General features: G+C 38.7%; 1 protein-coding gene across 1 annotated transcript in view; it reads left to right on the top strand.

Moving 5' to 3' along the window:
* L3mbtl4 (L3MBTL histone methyl-lysine binding protein 4) overlaps positions 1-14946 on the top strand; it is a 366608-nt gene that overhangs the window by 167355 nt on the left and 184307 nt on the right. The window contains exons 10-11 of the mRNA XM_085833147.1: positions 2880-2965; positions 5043-5153. Of these exons, the coding sequence (XP_085689273.1) occupies positions 2880-2965; positions 5043-5153 (197 nt within the window). The remainder of the gene's footprint in view (positions 1-2879; positions 2966-5042; positions 5154-14946) is intronic.

The following is a 14946-nucleotide window of genomic DNA, read 5'->3' as shown; positions in this document are numbered from 1 at the left end:
AATAAATAATCAAGGATCCACTTATCAGGAGCCTGAATCTGATCTTACCCATGCATTGGGCCTTTCTTATAGGGAAAAACATGCGAGTGGTGCATTTCCCTTATTTCTCTGGCATTACCAATCCCAACCGGATGGCTATAAATTAGTATTATCCAGGATTCATTCGGCTTGAACCACTAGGCAGTGTGATAAACTAATGCCATCCCAGTCCCGTGGTGATTCTAAGACAAGTAGCAGGAACAGAAAAGACCTTTATCCTGGAGTTCTGCTCAGAATGGTAGGGATGCATGCTCCAAGATCCTCTGAGCTCACCTATTTGTCACTCCTAAGCATCAAAGTATTAAAGATCAACCTACCAGGAGCTGAATTTTATGTGTCCTACAGGTACTCACAAAGTACCATGGAGTGCCATATATTTGCTACACATGGGCTCCAGCTGTGTGGTGGTGTTTATGTATGGCGAAACACAGAGGCAACGATACAATGCCAGTCTTTGGTTGGAAGGGAGTGTGGGCTTTCTCTGGAGGAGAGTACTATACAGAAGGAAGTAATAGTGGGGTGCTTGGAAGATTCCAGGATAGTCTTGTCTGAATCTAGATCTGACTGTATGTAGGCTGCAAACAGTGTTCAGGCATCTGTTTAACTTACATTTTCTACATATGCTTCCTATAAAATGTTTAACAATGCTTAAAAATGAAGGAAATGATCAGCAATACTGGGAAATTACAGGGAAGTTCGTGGAGACTTTAGTATGCAATCAAAGGGCTTTTAAAAACTATTTTACCTTTTAAGATTAAAATATAATTATATCATTTCCCCCTTCTCTTACTTTCCTCCCAATCATCCTATATATTTGGTTAGGAAAAAGAAGCGATTTCTGAATAACTTGCCAGATTGTATTATTGCATATTAATTTTAAGCTTTTCAACCTACACATGTTGAGTTTTTGTTGGTTTCTGATTACACCAGAAAGAAATCTCATATTTGAGTTCTCTGTCTGAAGAACTAGGTGTCTTCAGCTGCAGGGACTTACCTTCACCTTCTGGGGGCTGGGGGTCGGGGGGGGCACTATGCACAAAGGCAAGAGCCTGCACTGTTTTGGGAGTCTCTGAGACTCCAATGACCAGTGACTCGATTTCTCACACCTGGAATTAGGGTTTTGTTAGACTGTTGATGGCTCTTGGGGTAAACATTATCAACAATAGTGTTTTGTGTGTGTGCCCCTGTGTGTATATGTGTGCTTAGCATATTTAAGTGTATTGTGTTTGTGTGTGATTTCAGATAAACATAAAACAATATGACTTCCTATGTCTTTCTTAGGAATCTTTAGAATTATTCATCCCTCCTCCCTCCCTCCCTCCCTCGCTCCCTCCCTCCTTCCCTCCCTTCCTCCCTCTTTCTATATGATTCTTCCAATCCACAACTAAAGCCCCCCACTGTTTCTCATGTCCCCCTTCTATCAACTCTACCTTCCTATTCCCTTTCACACTTGGTATTTTAAATATTTAAGCACAAACCCTTAACCACCCGGAATACCTCTTACACATTTGGACAATGATTTAGCTAGCTGTAACTTTGTAGGTAGAAATAAAAGAGCACTCATTCACACAGCTGTATAGATTTTTTCTAATACTGTATTCAGGGGCAATAATGATAGATTCATAATATGAAATACTTTCATTCATTAAGAAAATAAAAATAAATATTTTGTAATTCTGTTCATTAAAACAACTTTAAAATAAAACTAATTGGATGACAGTAAGATTAGGGAAATGAGAGAGGAGGAGAGATAACACTGATAAATAAATGTAATTTATTAATTACTACTGCAAATGAAGGAGAGGAGAATAACATAACACAAATACAACTCTGACAAGGGCACTTAATAATAAAAGAACAGTTACGTCAAAAGTACCAACATACGTGGCCAAAGCATATGTATCAAAAGATGGCCTAGTCGGCCATCACTGGAAAGAGAGGCCCATTGGACTTACAAACTTTATATGCCCCAGTACAGGGGAATGTCAGGGCCAAAAAGTGGGAGTAGGTGGGTAGGGGAGTGGGGGGGGAGGGTATGGCGGACTTTTGGGATAGCATTGGAAATGTAAATGAGGAAAATACCTAATAAAAATATTTTTAAAAAAAGAAATTAGGTTGTTGTATTGGAAAGTGTCAAATATGTGCATTTAAATGTGTAATATGTATTTAAACATTATGTATACTTCTAAAATTGGTGGTAGGCTACTTTCCATATGTGCCCTGTTCCTGTATTCCCTGCCCTCAGGAGGTGGAGACAAGATGACCACTAGGGTTATGTAGTATTAGCTAGTCTCAGAAAGCCAGAACAATAAAATAAAATAAAATAAAATAAAATAAAATAAAATAAAATAAAATAAAATAAAATGCAAAGGTAAGTATAGCTATTTTACAACACTGAAGCTACACAGTTTAGTAACAAGAATAGACCTCAACCAGGTATAGCTTTATGGGAGGAATTGGAAAGATTCTTAGACCCTTTCTTCAGCTTCATGGCACAGGTCAGATGGATGATTCTAGGTTTTATCCAAGTCCTAAGGGGCCTAACTTTGGGGAATCAGAGTCCTGGCTGCCACTTCAGTCTACCAAGTGTTGGCAAAACCACCTGTCCTTAGTGAGTGAAACACATTAAGTATTCAGTGAGTGCTTGTGCACATGGGCTTTGGTCCTCTCAAGCAGTAGCCTAAGAGAATCTAAACTGCTGAGTGTAAGACAGAAGCAAGAGAATATAAACTTCCAATGATACAGAGTGAGTCTTCAGGTGACTGTTGTTCATAGTACATGGGGGATCTGTGAGGAATCCTCTGACGTGTGTGTGTGTGTGTGTGTACCTGTTTCCTCAGGTTATCCTGATCCAGATAACTTTTCCTGGACAGACTACCTGCGAGCTTCTCAAGCAAAGGCAGTGCCCGCCAAGGCCTTTAGCATGGTGAGTTCCTGTGGTACCCAACTGTCACCTTCATGCAGCAGGTGAGCCGGGCTGCTGCTGATCTATCTACCTCTAGTTCTTAAATCCAGGTGCTGATTTCATAGCCAACTTGCTTCACTTTTGCATAACGCTGCACCATTGTACTTACGGGCTGTTGTCCTACATTCCTGCACATAGAGAACAATTCCTTATAGGGAATCACAAAGGACATAGAGGTGCTAACCTGGAGTGTCTCATCAGCCACTGCAGGTGAAGAACTTGAAGCCCATTTCTGGGCCCACTGAGTTGAGAATTCCGGATTTTCTGTGTCTTTTGTTCATGGACTCCTTGGATAATGATGGTAACATAATCAAATAGGTGAGACAGTGGATGGAATCTGGTGAGCATAGATTTATATATATGAGGGCAGTATTTGTTCTAGCCGTTATAAAAATACTGATGTTTAAGGGTTCAGATTTACCCTTGCTTACTCAGAGTATAATTAGGTAGAAATTAATTTGTAAATCATTTTACATATAGAAGTGATACAGTTTGGAAATATATCTGTTCTAAATTGGTGATTTAAAAAAAAACAATTTTTTCTAAATTCTGATTTTTCTCCTCCTGACTTGACTTACTTTTGTGTATCCCTGACTGTCCTAGAACTCTCTATGTAGACCAAGATGCCCTTGAATTCACAGAGACCCATCTGTCTCTACCTTCCAAGTGCGGGTGTTAAAAGCCTACCTTTAATCATTCTGGTGACTAGATAAGATTCAAAACAAAACACTGTTTTATTTTTCTAAGAGAGGGTTTAATGGCTGGATGTAGGTACACAGAGGAAAGAAGTCAGGGGTCCAAGGTTACAGGAGTTTCAATGCATCAAAGCTTTCATAGCAAACATGCCAAATATCTGATAGCTTCTCTTTCTCTCTTGCCCTTTTCCATATCTTTACTTGATTTTTCCTAGAGAATGAATAAAATGATAGAAATATTTAGCTGTAAAACCTGTCATGGGTTATCTAGAATTCAATTCAAATATGTACATTTGACATCTACAATGTGGACCAATTAACTTCCTTGTGGAGAATACCAATCTGGGAGAGAGAAGGAGACTTCTCAGACACAGCTCATTTAGTAGGTGTAGTAATGCTTTCAAAAGAAAATATACTCGCATAAAAGCTGTGCTGCAGTTTACCAGATACTGGATAATGGCTTAACTATTTATAACTCACATATTTATAGAATTTTGTTTTATGGTTACCACCTCTAGACTTGAGGAATTCAGTATGATTTCATTTCTTCATAAACTCAGCTGAACTCTTTTCACATGAAATGGCTTTTGACAGGAAGCCTTCAGTTAACCTCTAAAAACCATTAGAGTAGTCTTACTTTTGACCACTACATTTCTTAGGACACCCACCGCACCCAGTGGGTTCCCTATCCTGTTTCCTTTATTGTTTGTATTCTTATCGTTATGGACTTTTGGTCCCAAATATTTTAAAACTCAAATCTAAAGTCCTAGGTGAGTTGGTGAAAGAAGAACTTAAGTGGCTTTAAATTACATAGTGGTTAGATTTTAAGAGAGTTCTTAACTTGAACTTTTAAGCAGCTTCTCTCTAAGAGTATTTAAAGTTTAAATGTAGAAAACACCGTGTTTATCTTTTTGAGTGATTTGCTAAATAAATGGACTGCCTTTTAAGACACACAGTTTACATGGGCGGCAAAAAGAGTAGACAATCTTATTTTATATTGATCTCAGAAAACAACCTAAATGAATAGAGAGACTGTATGTAGTTAAGAACCTTTCAAACCTTGATGGTAAAATTCATAACTGAACCCATCTCTGTGTTATATGGTTATCTCAAAAATGTCCAAAATTTTCTTTCTACTAATAGATTTCCATAGCAGTGATTTGAAAATGTGCATAATGTCCTACGTGCTCTTAAAACTAATCATTAAAGATCTGTGTGTTTGTACCATAACCATGATGCTGGAACAGTGACCTGGCTTTCCAATTTCACTAACTTCTTCCATTGGGATGTTGTGGGCACCTGGCTTGCCTGCTTCACTGACTTCTTGTGCTGTGATGTTGCAGAGGACTCCACATGGTTTTTTGCCAAACATGAAGTTGGAAGCTGTCGACAAAAGGAACCCCCGGTTGATTCGTGTTGCTACCATTGCCGATGTTGATGACTACAGAGTAAAGGTACATCTTTACCTTATTATGTTGGCTTCCCAACATCTCTTGTGCCTTCGCCATCTTGTCACCTCCTCTTTATTTTCCTCAGATTTTAGTTCTAATGCAGAGTAGTTTTTGGCTGGAGAAAAGTTTTTCTGTGGGGAAAAGCCATTATGGATGTAGCCTTGATGACTGACTTCAGCAAATAGAGGATGGAAATAGTTTCCTTAAGGCAGGAGGCCATGTAGCTCACAGAATGACTATGGAGTACTGCTTTAAAACCTCCCACTCCTTTCTGCTCTCTTTGCATGTCTTAGGGTATTTTTATGTTGAAATAAGCAATCTCTGGGTTGGACAGAATCATAACTAAACTCTAAGACGTTTCTACTTAGACATTCTGTAAGTTCTTCCTTTTTAAAAAAATATTTTTTTCTCCCTTTTGTTGGCATTATCAATATTTTCTTGAAATTATTGTCATAATTTCTATAAGTCTGTGTTTTCTTCTTCATATATATCTGAAATGTATTATATATATACATATATATATATGTATATTTATATATATACACACACACATACACACACACACACACACACACACACACACACACACACACACACACATATAGAATGCATTTTGGACACTATAGCCAAATAGTTTGAGCTGAATCAAAGAGCTGATGAGCAGACTTCTGTATTGTCCTTGTTGAAGACACATCTCTGAAATGAATTTTTTTTCTAAGATAAAATCACTTGGTCTTTTTCATTACAGGGAGTAGAAAGCATTTGCCAGCTTGGCTTCATTATATTTTGTAAGGAATAATAGTTAAAAACAACTTCTCCATCCAAGCACATACATGATATTTCTAAGAAATGTATTCTGCTTTTTTTGTTTTCATAGTAATAAAACCGATGAAGTAAAATGATTTAAATACACATTATATTAAAAATGTATTTGTTTGATGGCACTTTGATACAATTAAAAGGAAACTTTATTTCATTTGCTTTATCTTTCATTTGAATAATTCATTTTTGATACAGTTGCAGGTACACGGGTTTGATGAAATTCAGAGGCAAGCATGGGGTTGTACCAGTGAGTCCCACACGTGGTGGGGGTTCTTTGTTCTTCTGACAAATAAAATAAGTCTGTTCAGGGAACCAGGTAGCTGTTGTCTCCCATAATACCTTGCTATCAACATTGTATCTTACATTTCATTTTAAGTGTGGTGCCTTGGCTATCAACATTGTATCTTACATTTCATTTTAAGTGTGGTGCCTTGGCTATCAACATTGTATCTTACATTTCATTTTAAGTGTGGTGCCTTGGCTATCAACATTGTATCTTACATTTCATTTTAAGTGTGGTGCCTTGGCTATCAACATTGTATCTTACATTTCATTTTAAGTGTGGTGCCTTGGCTATCAACATTGTATCTTACATTTCATTTTAAGTGTGGTGCCTTGGCTATCAACATTGTATCTTACATTTCATTTTAAGTGTGGTGCCTTGGTCTCATTGTGGCTCCTGGTTGCTTCCTGGCACTTGGGGTGGCAACACAAATATCTTCTCACATTGGCTCTACAATAGTTTCACATTTATAACTGGCATGTTTAGTTACTAGATTTCATTTTAAATTTATTGCATTGTGGTTTTCATAACATACAAAATGATCTAGATTTTTATTAAGGGAATATTTTATTGATATTTCTAAGAAATGTATTCTGCTTTCCACTTATTTGTTGTCGGCTTATTATATTAATGTCTTGAATTGACCTATTTATTACCTTAAAAATATAATTTGAAAAACTTTATCTCCTTGAGTGAGTTTATTATATTTCTCATTTGCCATCTCAGCATTGAGATTTTAAAATCTTTTGAAAGTTTAGTACTTAGCTGATCACTTCAATGCAGTATTTCATTTTTCTTGTTATTCTTTGTAATTCATGCAAACTGTTCTTAGTGGAAGCAAAAGAATATGAAGTACTTGTGAAAGTATCAAAGCCATTATTGTTTATCTCTGTGGTCTTTGGAATAATAGAAGGCCTTTAGGGTTTTAGAATTAAATTAAGATGTATTTGTATAAATGAATATAGCATGTAGTCCATCAAAAGGTACCAGCTTTGAAATATAATTAAAAGTCTTGAGGTCTCACACATAACCTTGGCCAATTTTCTTGCTGCCTATTTTTGGCAGAGCTTGACTCTATTTCTTGCCTTCCTTCAGCCAGTCCCGTCGATGGGTAAATACTTGTCTTGCCCTATGAGGTACAGGGGAGATCCGTGAGCTCACCATTTGCTAACAAGACACAGGAGTCAAAAGTATTAGCTCAAAATCCATTTCTCAGTGTCCCTCCAGAGAAAAGGCATCAAAATGAGGACTGGGTTTTTCTCCCATCTCTTGTGTACAGAGGCTGAAGGTCTTTGGCTGGTGAGAAAGTATTTGAAGCCTTTTGATATCTTTTCTTGGCAATTCCTACATTCCTCAGTTGGTGTGTTGATCTCAGCAGTCTGTGATGTTTCTCCTGCAAAGTCTGTGTCTTTCCAGTTCTTTTTAATTACTGGCCCATAATAGACACTGATCACATGGACAGAGGAGTGGAAGAGGGGGAGCGCTGAATGTACTTTGAATGTATCAGTTGAGTATGTGTAAACGCTTTCCTCATTCTCTGCCCTTCCCTAACTAATCCTCTGATTCTGCAGAAGGTGTCAAGAAGTGCCACAGTTTGACCTGGGTTTGACCTCTTGTTCTGAACCTCTTAGCTTTGCAGTTAGTTTGGTGATGCCACTCCTCTGGTATATCTATTACAATAGTAAATAAAGGGACCATAGAGGATATACTGACGAAGTTTCCAGGAGTTATAGACACTGCAATGCCAGATAGAGCAAACTACTCACTGGGGAATGAGCACATTACTTGGGACTCTACACTCAGCACATTATCCAGTGTACTATCACAGCTGTATCTTCACAACTTTTCCCCCCCAATTTTTATTAGGCATTTACTTCATTTACATTGCAAATGCTATCCCAAAAGTCTCCTATACCCTCCTCCCCGCTCCCCTTACCCACCCACTCTCACTTCTGGACCTGGTGTTTCCCCTGTACTGGGGCATATAAAGTTTGCAAGGCCAAGGGACCTCTCTTCCCAATGATGATCGAGTAGGCCATCTTCTGCTACATATGCAGCTAGAGCTCTGGGGATACTGGTTAGTTCATATTGTTGTTCCACCTATAGCGTTGCAGACCCCTTCAGTTCCTTGGGCACTTTCTCTAGCTTCTCCATTGGGGACCCTGTGTTCCATCCAATAGCTGACTGTGAGCTATTGGAACACTTCTGTGTTTGCCAGGCACTGGTATAGCCTCACAAGAGACAGCTGTATCAGGGTCCTTTCAGCAAAATCGTGCTGGCATATGCAATAGTCTTCACAACTTTTTAAATAAGTTTTTGTCTCTGCTCTGTGGTTAATGAGGAAAGACCTTAAGGAACATCAACATAGTTTCAGAGAGTTAAAGTCAGAGCCAAGTTGTGTGTGTGTATGTGTGTGTGTGTTTTATTTTATTTTTTTATATATACACTTCGACTTTAGCTGGCAACAGGGATACACTTTTGGGACCCTGTCACTGCTTCAGGGATTCATGGTATGCAGCCAGATTCAAGGTCACATTCTTTTAGTTCACTCTACTCTTCCGCTGACTGTCTGGTTTTCATTCTAAGATGCTCTGCTTGGTCAACTGTGTCTCTCCAGGAGGTCAGTGGTGAGGTTTTACTTGCCATGATTGGATATTAAGGTGACAGTTTATTCCCTTATGTTGATGTCTGGACTTATTAATTACCATGGTTACTCTCTAATAAATATTTATGATAGATTCACTGCTTCTTGTTCAATTTGGAGCCAGCCATTATGTTTAGTAATTATTCTTTTGTTTGGCTGCACGCTGCACTCTGCTGTATCCAAAAACCCATTACTGTCATCTTATCAGGAAATGCACATTAAACTACAGTAGATGGATGGGTACTTTAAGGAAGTTTAGACTATATTCGGGCGCAAAGAATATTCATCTATGAGAAAATACAAAGGGGGGATTTAAAACAGAGTAATATTTGATAAATATTTGCCCTGTGGGAACTGAAGCTAAGCTGTGAAATAAATTATAAATGAATTCCAAATAGATGTTTTAGGAAGTTCTCCTGAATCATTAATAAATTGAGTCTCCTCAGCAAGCCTTTTCATATTTAATACATTAACTGGGTGTATTTGCAGCCTTTCTAAGTGAAATAAAGACACCCTGATCAAGGAAACTTATGGCAAGTTGTCCACTTTCATGATTAGAAATTATTTTGGAACTTAGATTAGACTAATAAGTCGAAAATCTTTTGTGTCCATGAATCTTTAGGTGAATTAACATAAAGAAGTCAGAATATAAGTGAGCAAGTGCTCTCTTGATTGACAGTTGCCTTGTATGTGGCCTCTGGAGTCCTGGTTTAACTGTCAAGGAGGGATTCAGATCTAGGCTAGATCATCATCCCAACTGCCAAAGTCTCTTGCTGGGATACATTTCTGGAAATGGTTTTGAGAAATGAGGATAGAAGAAGATATTGATTTTTAAAAATGACTGTTCTTTGAGTTGTACACTAGTAATTAATGGGCATTATTGTGTCACAGTAATTGATGACTATCTTCATTTGGGAAGAAGACTGGGACACTTTTAAAAAGTATCCAGACCAATTAATGAGAAAATCATTTTTAAAGCTGGTGAAACTATAAATGACCATCAGCCATAATGTCCAGAAAAGTTGAAGTAGGTAGAGTGTCACACCTGGAGAAGACAGACACATTAGTGGAATTGCAGTTATCATAAACAGCAGTTGTTAAAATATTATGCTTACCTCTGCAGGAGTTCAGGGCTGCCCTTCACATCATGTACAGCCCCTGCAGTCACCTATAATGTGCATGAAGCTGAGGGAGCAGGCGTAGGGAGTTTAAATTACAACTGCATATGGTACAGGACAATGGTGCCCTGGTTCTGTAGCCTCAGTTTTTAACCTAGGGGCAACGCCTTTGCTATGAAGCACCAGCAAGTGGCTATTTCTTACTTGCGATCCTGGACTATACCATGTGTTCAGTGTTCATAGACAATATCCAAAGGGATGGATAATCCTTCAACTGGGTTCTACAAAATACTCCCGTGTAATAACATATTCTTCTACGTTTTGCTTGAGCTACTTTTAGCTTGTGGCATGAACAAAAACAGATGGCAGCAACCTCCTGTTTGGCCTGTGGGTTATAATCCACCTACTCCTGTCTTGATAGACAATTGTGTTGACAGGAAGATAAGATGAAGGGACTGTCATCTGCACTGAAGGTAGCTTTACATCCCTGCACCATTTTTTTTGTTTGATTATTGAACCAAATCACACCTATTTTTTTTTTTTTGCTTTCAATATAGTTTTAAATGTTTTTCAGTAAAAATGAGTTGTAAGATATGATGTCTGCTATGTCATTAATAACACAATTGTAAAAAGAAATGTATTTTTCTGATACAAAACTGTTCTTATCCATAATTGGCTTTTCAGTGTAAATACAGCCTGGCTCCCAAAATGATGAGCAGTGGTTCACACTGTGGGCTCACCTATCAACCAGAACTGTATTCTTCCCTGTAAATGTAGGGAGAGAGTTACGTTCCCAACTTTTATTCAGGTTATCCTACTTAGAACAGAAACAAAGGCCAGACAGCCAAATGCATGACTGCAGTAGAGAGGAACTGTCAAGCCTCCCCAGGAGCTCCCTCACGCACCCAGCTCGCTCTGGGTTACCAGCTATCCTGGGAGACCAAGCAAGTGTCTGGCATGACTATTTGGCTGGAGGCCTCATTTGAGTCATAAGGCTAGCTAGACTAGAAATAGAACAGTTCACAGCTTCTGTGCAGTGCACTGTCTGTGTAGAAACTTCTTAAGTAAAACAATGGTGTTGCAGCTCTCCTCCTAGGCTCATGTGTTTCCAAGAGCATCTCAGGACAGCTACAGATTATGCACCTGCAAAGTGGACGTGCAGTGCATCTGCATAGAAATGCTCAATGCTGTTTGTGTTTGGGGCTAGTGGTTGCTTGAATAAGGACCTCATTTTATTCTAACTATTACTAAAGTAATAAATTAGGCTGTCTATACTCCATATTGATATTTCATTCAAAATTGTGTTTACCCAAAAGTAAGACCCTTGATCTACTGGCAGCAAAGCTTTTCATTCCTGACCCACAAGGCAGCCCACTGTATGATGACTGCACTCCTTCAGAGCACATAGAGGGTTTTCTGAACTTAGCGTTAGAGATTTGCATAGTCCCCGTTATTCTGTTGAGCTTCTAGAAGTGTGATTTCCATCCAGTGCAGTTCTGACCTTTTCCATGCCCTTGCTAATACTGACATTTAACTCATTATGCTGAACACCATCTCTTCTTCTCACATCCTGCTCTATAGCACTCTATTCTTACACTGGAGGGCCATTCTCCCAAAAATAAATAATTGAACAAAATCATTCCAAAATTGGCTAGGCACAATTGCCAACTTCCCTGGCCCATTCCAAAACAGATACCACTTCTTGTAATATAAGAAAGAGTGATAGACACATACAGAGTTTATTCTTCGACAATGATAATACATTATGTATTTCCGAGGTGTAGTTATACTATGTTCCTGTTGTTACTGTAACAAATTTATACAACTTTAGTGCCTTAAAATAGCTCAGATTTTTAATATTATATTGCATTAGACCAGAAGTCTTTAGTGGTCAAAGCAACCATGAGTAGGGTCAGCTCCTTTTGGAAGCTCAGGAAAAGACTCTTTTTTCCAAGTTCTGGTGTCTACCTTATTCATGGGCTTATAGCCTGTTTCTTTATATGCAAGGCTTGTAGTTCACTGATGTCTTCAGACACTCCTGCCTACCCACAGTCATCATTGTGATTTCTATGGACCACCTGGATCATACAGGGTAATTCTTCCTTGAGCCTTTATGTAATCACCCTTAAGGATCCTTCTTGCTGGGCAAAGTAACATTTTCACAGAATCCAGGGCATTAGGATGGGGACATCTCTGAAAAATAATATGTCTTAGTTTCTTAAGGCAGAAAAGGCTTATTCTGGCTTAAAGTTCATGGTAGTTTGAATCATGGAGTTTGAATTCACGGTGGCAGGAATTTAAAGCAGCTGGTCACAGTGCCTTTGCAATGAGGAACAGAGAGTGATGCATGCATGCTGCTACTGCTACTCTGAGCCCATTCTCTACATCCAGGATCCTAGCCAGGAATTCTTTCCGTGTAATGACTGGAATAAAGGTGATTCCACAAAGGCATACACAAAGACCCATCTCCTGTGTGGTTCTAAAGTCTAGCAAGTTGATAGTCAACTCTTAGCCACTATAGCTCTACTCATGTCTGTCTCTCATTCAAATGAACCACCTTTAAGCCATTACCTTCTACCCTTTGTTTGCATAGGCTTATGATCATCTTACAGTAATATAAAGTCTATTTGGTCCAATATCACAATTCCTATTGTCAGCAACATTTCTAATATTTTAAAAATTTAGATTCTTAGGCTGAGCTTGGAAGCACCTGACTATAACCCCATCTCTTTACATGGTAAACAGATGTAGGTGAGCATGTCTGTGAGTTATAGGCTGGTCTGATCAACAAAGAAAATGTTAGGTTAGCCATGGCTGCCTAGTGAGACTTCATCTGAAAAGAAAACACAGTCTTTGACTGTGACTTCCTATAATGTCAAAACCAAGCTTTATATGTTCAACCCATAACAAATGACATAGAATAAATGTTCTTAGAATAAAAAGAAGTTTCCAAACATAATAAGGAATGACTGTGGGGAGTCCAACATAAACACCAAATTCTTTAGCATGAGGTCTTACATCTGGGGCTCATGGTGAAATTGGTTGAATTCCAAAGGAGTTACTTATTGAGGCCCACCGGTCCAGTTCTGGTCCCCTCAGTATACACAAATTCTCTCTCAGGGCAGCCCCATGCATCTACCTTCAGTAGATATCCCATAGCCTGAGCCATCTCCAATATCTTGTGGTCTTCATTGCTTCTGGGGACCATGCTGCCACAAAGGCAACTCCTGCAGGAAGACCTCATTCAAGATGACCTGAGACACCAAGGATTGCTGACAGACAGGGCCAGCTGATCAGCAACAGTTGTTTAGAAGAGATACTTGCTTGGGACCAATGAGACAAGGGTGGAGGGTATTAAAGGAGCTTTCAGCAGTGTTCATAAGAGCTTGCTGCTGCATTCTCACCTGTTCCCAGAGTCTGTGCCTTTGATTCTATGCCACCTCTTCTCCAACCCCCAAGGGCTAATAGGGTTGGGCAACTGGCCATCCAAGGCATAAGCAGCACTTCGCAAGTTGGGCTTCATCTTCACTACACCATAAAATGGCTACTTGTGTCATTGTAGGCATGGTACTTAATCTTGTTTCTCACATGTCTTCAAAGTAGTAGCAGCTAATACTGATGAACTTGGAATGCTGCCAGCTTGACGGGGAGCCCTGACCATCTGGACCATAGCTGTATCAGCTCTACCTCCTAACCCTTTGACATTCTTGACTAGGGAGTTGCTTTTGAGGAGCAAGAAACACCCTCGACTTTATTGGTAGTTCAGGTGGCTGCATGTTTACAAGTTTGGGTGCCTTTCATGATGGGGTCTAGCCTTCAAGACACCTTTTCTGTTGTCTTAGTGCCTTGCTTTGTCTGAAACTTACACTTGCTCACACATCTTCCTTCTACCTAGAAAATTCGTTTACTATCTTCATCCAAATACTAAATACTAAGTGACAAAGAAGAATAAAACAGAATTCTTGACCATAGATAGATAGATAGATAGATAGATAGATAGATAGATAGATAGATAGATAGATAGATAGATAGAGTGACCATAACATTTGGAAGAAAATAGAAAATAAGACCTGTTGATCAGTGACTCTTTACTTGTTTTTTTTTTTTTTTAATAATTTCCTATTCAGGTTGATAATGATAATCCACTCACAACTCTGCTACTTTTTGATCTTGATCTTGTCGATATTTATTCTTGAAGAGTTGGCAAATGCAGCAGCCCTGTGAGAAGTGACAATGATTTGATAGCTGACTTCTGTTACTGTCATTGTTTGTTTGTTAGAACATTGGCTGTCAGGTGCATCCTGATTTCAGAATCATTCACGTGATAGTAAGACAAGGAAAATATACTTTCTGTTACAGAGCACAGCCCAGCTATATAATGGCAGGAGGTGGGCTCTCATTGATATGTAGAGGTAGGCAAAGTTTTATATGAACATAACATTTAAATGAACCTTGAAATCTAAATAGATGTATGAACAATTGTATAAGCAAGCTACAAACGCATAATTTTAAAGTCATTCCAAATCAGGGCATTCAGAGGCTGAATTCTATGTTGTTGCATAAGAAATCTATGCAACATGATTTAGCCAAGCATGTTGGTACAAACATCTGTCTATAGCCTAACACAGTCCAGATGGGTTCCAGGATTAAACCTTGTATTGAACAAAAGAATGAAAAACAAAAAAGAACAAACTCATCTCTTTTAGTTTGTCCAAGACAATTGCCACCTGTCTTCCCTTTGAGAGTCTTCTTAGAGTCCTCACTTCTTGGGGATGATAATTTTGGCCATAGTGATTAGGTAGCTGTCTATTTGACATTCTCCCTGTAAGCACAAATTCAACAGCTTTACTGGCTGAGAGAAAAGTCAAAGATTATTCAGAGAGGTCTTGCATTTCATTTCACTAAAGTCCAAGGAACCTAAGCTCATTA

Source organism: Mus caroli, unplaced genomic scaffold (assembly GCF_978045245.1).
Source record: "Mus caroli unplaced genomic scaffold, Mus_caroli_1 scaffold_18, whole genome shotgun sequence".
Taxonomy (NCBI): domain Eukaryota; kingdom Metazoa; phylum Chordata; class Mammalia; order Rodentia; family Muridae; genus Mus; species Mus caroli.
This window is presented reverse-complemented; position numbering and strand designations above follow the sequence as displayed.